The 7,932-nt window shown below is 45.3% G+C and overlaps 1 protein-coding gene across 1 annotated transcript in view; it reads left to right on the forward strand.

The window, feature by feature from the left end:
- LOC119461753 (uncharacterized) overlaps window positions 1-6,523 on the forward strand; it is a 64,215-nt gene extending 57,692 nt beyond the window's left edge. The window contains exons 11-13 of the mRNA XM_037723128.2: window positions 2,642-2,686; window positions 4,198-4,321; window positions 6,343-6,523. Coding sequence (XP_037579056.1) covers window positions 2,642-2,686; window positions 4,198-4,321; window positions 6,343-6,460 — 287 coding nt within the window. The 3' untranslated portion in view covers window positions 6,461-6,523. The remainder of the gene's footprint in view (window positions 1-2,641; window positions 2,687-4,197; window positions 4,322-6,342) is intronic.
- Window positions 6,524-7,932: the final 1,409 nt, after the last annotated feature.

Below are 7,932 nucleotides of genomic sequence, written 5' to 3' on the forward strand. Positions count from 1 at the left end.
CTTGCCGATGTTGACGTTTACGTTTGGCTTTCCGAGCCTTCCTCTGCTCCGCGGCGGTGGCGCTGCCGCTGCAACTAGCGCCGACGTTGATGTTGTTCATGGCGTTTCGCACATCGTTGCACAGAGAGAGAATGACGGAAGCACAGCGAACGCGCGCTTTATACTTCGCCGCGACACTTGCGCCGCCTACCGGCGTACCCTTAGAGAGAGAGAGTGAGAGAGAGTTATAGGCAATGATTTGCTGCGCCGCACCTGTGGCGGAGAGGTGGAGAGGGGAGGAGGAGAGCGCACACCTGCGTAGGAGAGGAGAATGAGGGAGAGTTGCGCGTGCGCAGTATGGGTGCGGACGCCACAGAACGGACACTGCCCTGAGCATAAGATGCTCTCGCATCTAAAAGTAATGAGTAGTAATTTTCACAAAAAAATTCACAGCTTACTTTATTGTTGCAATCGACCAAAAGTCAGTCATTTTCAGTTGTGCCGCAGTGGCCTTGCGGCGACAGCAGTGGCCCTGGATTCTGAGACCTGAAGCCAATTTGTTCATGAAACCCTTTTCTTGGTGAATGCCTTCATGACAGCCACGGCCTCTGCAGCTTCTGTCACAGTCAGACCTGGATCGTCCGCTTCAAAATTGTTGCCACTGTCTTCATCGCTCTCAACATCTTCGTCAACTTGACAAGGCACAACAGCAGTAACGATCTCGCTGTCTGAGATGTCCGGAAAAGTCAAGTTTGCATACCTGCTGATGACAAGCAGTGGCAGCTTCTGGCTTTTGGTCATGTTGATAGCGAAAGCTATTGGTAGCCTGTCTTTGGCATGCTTGCCACCAGTACAGTTTTCTCCCTTGAATGCCAACATTCTGCCGGGCAGGAGTCAGTAAAAAAAAGGTGCCAACTCGTCCTAGTTTAAAACTGCCTTCCGTCGGCTTCCCATAGCTGCCTATTTTGCCATTCTACAGCACCTTTGTGGTCCGCCTGCACTGCCTCTCTGCACAGCACCCTCGCACTTATGTTGTGGTGGGCTTTGAACCTTGCTAATGAACCGCTACTGCATGAAAAATGTTTGTAGTTCAACTGGCTTGCAAACATTTATGCCTTCTCGATAAGAAGGGGGCTGCTGGCTTGCAATATTTCTGTTCTGGCTTTTTTTAACTACAACATCAAGGGGCCTCTTCAACCTTGGGAAAGGCAGATCCCCTAAACCCTCTGTATGTTGGGTGCAGCACCGTTCCTCAGCTTTTCCCAAACTTTCCATATGCCACTTAACAACAGTCATTAAAGGCAATTCCTAAAAGTCTGAAATTGTAAAAACGAAAAGTTTAAATCTTGAACATGCTTGAACTATGGTGCAGTAGAATCTCGTTACGCGCCGTTGTTGCTCAGTGGCTATGGTGTTGGGCTGCTGAGCACGAGGTCGCGGGATCGAATCCCGGCCACGGCGGCCGCATTTCGATGGGGGCGAAATGCGAAAAACACCCGTGTACTTAGATTTAGGTGCACGTTAAAGAACCCCAGGTGGTCCAAATTTCCGGAGTCCCCCCACTACGGCGTGCCTCATAATCAGAACTGGTTTTGGCACGTAAAACCCCATAATTAAATTTTTTTTTAGAATCTCGTTAATTCGTACTCCAAGGGAGGACCGAAAATTTACTCAAATAAAATGGAGGTCGAACTAAGGAGAGTGCCTTTAAATACAACACCCGTTCAATTGTACCAGTGTGTAAAGCCAGAACTGTCAGTGGGCTCACATTGAAAAAGTTTTATCTTTCCTCCATCAGTGCACGACATGTGCCAGAAGAAGCCTAGGTTCCGTATAAAGGCCCAGGTTCTGTATAAGATTGCGCCTCTCACGCCCATTGGCTGAGGGCGCGGGGGAAAACGTGCGATGGTGAGCCAAGGAGGACGGTGGCTTGACGCGCACCATAGTGTGCCTAATGTTGGAGATGACGTGATCGGCGTGTGCGCTAGGAGGGAGATGTAGGTGAGTGCACAGTAGTGTGGTCAAGTTCACGCTAGAAGGGAGGAAGGGCAGGTGAGCATCCTGTAAGATGATCAAGTGGCATGCTTGGCGCTCCTTCCTGCCAGATGGGAAAGGAGGGTGCACGGTGCTCTGCTTGCTTCGGTTCGGTCTTTACTTTGTGCATTGTCTTTCCTCGTCGTTCTTACGGCACGCAACATTAAGGTGACGCGTCAAGCCTTCGCCTTTGGCTCGGGTTGGTTTGTCCGGAAAGCGGTGCATGGGAGTGGGAGATATTGTTCAAAATAACTCTTGCGTGGTTTTGGGGGCTCGAATTCGCTGGAGTTTTTCTCTATTGAAATACATAGGACTTTGCGAGGACCAGCAGAGCAGATCAAATTATCATAATTTCACTGTATAATGCAGAATACCTTTCCCAGCTGAAAATTTCTTGGTTTTAAAAAAATGTTTCATTATATTCGTGCAAGTTCAGTGCTACAAGTGTCAATAGGACCCAGAACATGACAGCTGTCATTGAAATGGGCCTCACTTAAGTGAAGAGAGCCACATGTAAGCATGGTTACATATTGTCTCCTTCTTGTTCTTGAGTCATTGCTTGCAACATTTAGTCGACTGCTTCACTAATTTTCACTGTTGTGTTGTCTGTCTTCTGTCTCATCTGCAGGCTCTGAAGACGGGTTTGAGGAACCAGCCTGGAAGCTGCCTCGAAGTAAGCCTTCCCCATTTTTCTTTTCTTCTGTTCTTGAAGCATCTAAATCTGCCCCAGTCTTCAGGTACATTCAGTATGTCAAATGACAGAAAGTGGTGTTCCCATGTGACGCCTGCTTCCTCTCAGAATTTTCGCCTTGCTGTCAATTTTAAGCATTTTTTAAGTTTGCCCAACACAATGCCTACTGTTCACCGCACTTTTTATTATTCAAGACGTCTTCCTTGGCAACTCACTGCCACTTTTATTTATCAGTTGGCTCTATTTCAGGATCCTGAAACTAATTCAGTCTAAGGACAAAGCTGATGATAACTGATGACAAAAATGTTGGAAGGCGATTCAACCTCTAGTTCACGTTGATCAAACATCGCTCCAGTGCAGCTCTCGCAATGAATTATGCAGGTCACATATTCCTTTCTCACCCCCAGCTCCTCCAAGAAGACATTGTCTTTCATAGACTTCAACTAGACGTTGAATCACCTTCCAACTTTTTATTATTTATTGCATTGTATAATGTTTGTCCCCACTAATGTGTTCGGGCCTTGAGAGTGGCTGTAGTAAATACTGTGTTAACTAATGAAAGCAAACCCAACTTTTCCAATCAAGAAGTGTTTTTTTTTTTTTTTTTCTCACATAATAAACGCACTCTGAACTTGCTGCCGTGAAGTAGGTGAGACACAATACGATTTGGCGTCTGATATGGCGTCCGGCTGATACGATTATATTGGACACCGTATCGGACACCAAATCGTACCGTGAGTCTCCTAATTTTATTGCGATACCAATTGTGTAGACATTCCAGACGCATTTTTGCCGTTGGCACTGACGATCGTGCCTCAATCTTCCACGTTCGAGGGACAAAAGCGGGGACGAAACGTGCCATACTCCGTTGCGCGCGCCCTATTTTTAAAGCGATCTGCATCGGGGGGCAAGTGTAGGTGCGACGGCGGCTTATACTTTGTGCGTACTCCGTTCTCGCCACTTAGTTTGCGTTGAAGCAATACACAGCACGAAGGTCACTTCGCTCGCTGTTGCTGCCGCGCTTCGTCACGCCGTTTTGACAGCGAGTGTCCGCGGTCATCGAGTGTGATGTGTTCATGTTTGCCTGTGCGCCTTGACACCATGCTATGTTAATTTACATAGTTATAGCAAATGTTTGCAAGTTTATATGGCCTATAAACCTACTATCCTCACTTCGTGTTGCTGTCTACGCATTTGCTATCGCAATTGATGGTTTGCCTTTCGGGCGAAACTGCGACTTTTTTAGAGGTGGCTGCAAAAAAAAAAAATCTCCAAAATTTTACCTTTGCATAATGAACGCACCCCCCAACTTTGCGCATATTTCTCGTGGAAAAAAGTGCTTTCATTATGCGAGTAAGTACGGTAGATAAGTGCTCGAGAACTGACGGGATATCCTCGTGGCGGCAGGCACTGGCGAGGGGATGACGTCACGAACACGTGGCGCCTCTTGTGGACGAATAGTCCTTACAGTGCAGTGCTGGCTCTGTTCGCAGCTCCAATGGAGTGGAGTGACACGCCCATCGGAGCACTGCCCGGATCCCCTGCCGACAGACTTGACCTGAGCCTTGACTTCAAGCAGCTAAGGCCAGTCGGTGCGCCCAGGCCGGAGGAGGCAAGGTCAGACGCACTGAACAGCTGGGGTTTTCTCATTCTTCGGGCTCGCCAAAATTCACTGTTGGATGCGGAAACATTGTTTTCCACGTGACAGAAGTTCACTAAATTTCTGGCTGCCTTCTGCCTCTTCGCTCACAATAAGCATATTCGGTGGCACATAAGTCCGGCCTTTTTTAGTCTTTCTGATGTGGTTGCCCTTTCTGGAATGTTTGTGTCTGAAGATAATATGGGACTTCAAAGGAGAATGGCTATCGAAGAGAGAAATTCGCTGTCTAGTAAGCAAAGAGGATGGGCCCCATTGTCAAGAGAGGGGAAAGGCAGCGATGCATCTGCATTCGCTGCCTGCAATGTGTCGAGTGAGCTGCTCGTTTACATGGTGCGGAAGGAAGGCATTGAAGTTGCACATGAGCCTTTTGCCACACTGGGGCACTTGCACCCCAAGCCAAGAAGATGAGTGGCCCTTTGAAAAGTTGCAAGGCGTAACATGCAAAACTTCCTGTGACAGCTCTCCTGTGACATGCACAGGGGAGACAAAAGAAACTTCCCTTAATTAAGAGGAAGCTTTAGCTCAGGGCAGACTTCCTATTCCAATACTATGTGTAAGACCCAAATGAGTGAGCCGCTGGCCGATTTGAATGAAAATTGCTGCAGTTGAGAGAGAAAGTCAATTTCTACTGACTTAGAAATCAGAATTTTGATTTAGGCCCTCAAATTTCTTACGAAAATTCTTGAACAATAAAAAAAAATTTGACAAAGTTTACAGTTTCCGTAACTCTGTACCAAAAACAGATATCGCAGTTCTGTAAACTGCCTCTGTTAGAGCATTGATAGTGGACAAATTTGATGTATGAATTTACAGCTTATGTGATATTGTTACAATGTTTACAGGGGTTTCGCAAAAGTCCTACTCACAAATTAACAGTATATATCGGAGCAGTGTATAATAGTACTTCAATATTGTCCACTTTAGAGGTATTATTAGCGCAGTACAGGATTGTTATATTCAAACATGACCTTTCTTTTTTGAAATTTTCTTAAATTTGTGGCCTCGATAAAGAACTGGCTTTCTAACGTCACTATATTCTAACTTTTTCTTTTAAATGCAACAAACCTTGTCAAATTCGGTGCAGTGGTTGCCGAATAAAAACCTCCACCATTCCTATGCATTTAGATAGGATCCTGTGAGCCAAAGCTTCCCCTAATTATTGAGGCAGCATAAAGACAACATCCACTGCCTGGACAACCAACCCAATGCTGTTACCAAACAATTCGAGGCATTTGAACATGCAATTCTAATTAATTGTGTGTTCAAATGCCTGTTGCTATTGTTCTTTATACAGAAACATGCTGTATGAACTGTACGTTCATACAGTATGTGGCACATTCACGCACTTGCTGGTACAGTGAAACGGTTTTTGGAGTTTTGCTCCAAAAATCGGTTCTTTGAAGGTCAGTTTCAATAACAGCTACTGCCAGGGTTGCAAGCTGGATCAATAAAAAGCAGATGCAGCTTCCAGAGCTTGCCTCGACTGAAGGAATCGGAAAGATTCCGTAATGTTACAAAGCCTAGTGTATAATTTTTGATACGCTGATTTTGGCACCTAAAACACTTATTTAAGCACTGAAAACCCTATGCAGGGCCCATACAAGTGTTTTTGATATACCGGAGGGAGTTCTCAGTTGTGGATAGTTCAGCAAATCAATTACTAAGTGATTAATTACCGTACTAATTAATGTGTAGACAATTATTGTTTCTTTTTTTTCTTTGTACCAATATACTCCCCTATAGCCGTAAATAAATGTGAATAAGCTGTTTTAATTTTCTTTGATGTGGTATTGGATTCGGGCTTTGTCGGGTTAATATGCAGTAATTTCACATTTGGGGAACATTATTTTCATATTAGTAAAAGCAGAGTGTTCATAGAAAAGCTTCTGAGCTTGCTGTAGTTCCTGCTTATTTCTTTCCACTCAGCTGAAGTGCATTGTGCCTTTTTTTGTTTTGTGCCTACCTCAATTTGGCTCAGGTTGGGCTCGGAGCAGGCAAGCGCAGAGGCCAGCGTGAACAACGAGGATGCCCAGATGCCATCGCTTGCTGACCAGCTGGAGCTCATCAGTCAGAATGTGCAGCTTTTTGTCGCCTGATCCACTGCATTTTCGATATATATGGCAATTTCGAAGTAATAAAATCTCATTCTTAAGGTTTCAGATGGGATGTGGTGCCTGCAAACCTTGATTACTATAGAGGTTTCATCGCTACCTTAACTATTTCAAGTGCAGAGTTTTGCTTCAAGAAAGTGTAACATTATTGATGAAGAATTGTTAGAGACATTTAGGAAAACATGGCAGAAAATAAAAAATTAATGAGTTAATGTGATGCAGGAGCGTAGCCAGGGGGGGGGGGGGGCTGATGGGGCTTCAGCCCCCCCCCCCCCCTAAATTTTTTCGTGCTGTCGTGCACCGCCAACCAAAACAACCACCGGCGCCGGAAATCATTGTGGATTTTGTCTACAATGTCTTTTTGACGCTCAAAAAGACATTTTGGCGCACAAATTGGGAACTCGGGCTGGATTTCGTGGCAACGCCCATGTACCTGGAGTAGCATAACGTAAAGAGCCCCAGCCAAGCACAAAGTTTCAAGGGCTTTTCGATAGCGAGCGGGCGCGTTGCGGCATCTTGCAGCGGCCCCGGAATCTACGGAGCGCATGGATTTCAATTCCGAAACTTGATGGGTATGAAGTTCTCATAAACTTTTGACGCGGAAGGTGCACTGACACTTCCAAAGGCGTGCTTCTGATTTTTAATTCTGGAACTTTGTGAGTGTAATGTTCTTATAAACTTGGACCAACGCGCACTCGAACGCGCGTATCTAAGCCGTTCCAGAAATGGAAGCACGCGCTCGCAATCTTCCACACACACGAAAATATTAAATATCACCGTGACTGTCAGCTGCCAGCTGGCATCTGATAATTTTCTCCAAACATTTTCAGGAAGCGCGCCTAATGTGTTCAATCAGCTGGGCCAGGTCAGGCAAATTAAAATAGGAGAAAACAGAAGAAATTTCACGGCCTATTAAATTTGAGACAGTTCTTTTTTGCGGGTGGCAAGGTCTGGCTCTCCGTGGCGATAGGGACACTGGTCCTATGGATTTAAGCAAAGCCCTCGCTGAAAATACTGGTATTTCCAGAGTGCTCCTTCGCATGCGAGCTGATTGTGGAGATACATATATGAAGAACCATTTGGAAAGTTGCCCCAGTAATGCATTGTATTTAAACCAGATTTACAAAACCAAATTATAGGAATTTGTGGTGAAATGATCAAAGAAAGCCTAGATGCAAAAGTGAACACTGCAGGCTGCTTCTCCGTACTTGCTGAAGAAACGACGGATATTACTGGATTCGAACAGCTTACTGTTTGTGCAAGGTACCTAAACAAAGATGTCAACGATATCGAATGAAGAAAGAAAGGAAGGAAAATAAGAGGTGAAAGGCAGAGAGGTTAACCAGGTTAAGTGTCCGGTTGGCTACTCTGCACAGGGGGATGGGGTAAGGGCAGAAAAGATTAGAAAACAAGAGAAGATTAAAAAGAAAAGAAAAAGAAACGTATCAGTCCGCACA

Source organism: Dermacentor silvarum, chromosome 8 (genome assembly GCF_013339745.2).
Source record: "Dermacentor silvarum isolate Dsil-2018 chromosome 8, BIME_Dsil_1.4, whole genome shotgun sequence".
Lineage (NCBI taxonomy): Eukaryota > Metazoa > Arthropoda > Arachnida > Ixodida > Ixodidae > Dermacentor > Dermacentor silvarum.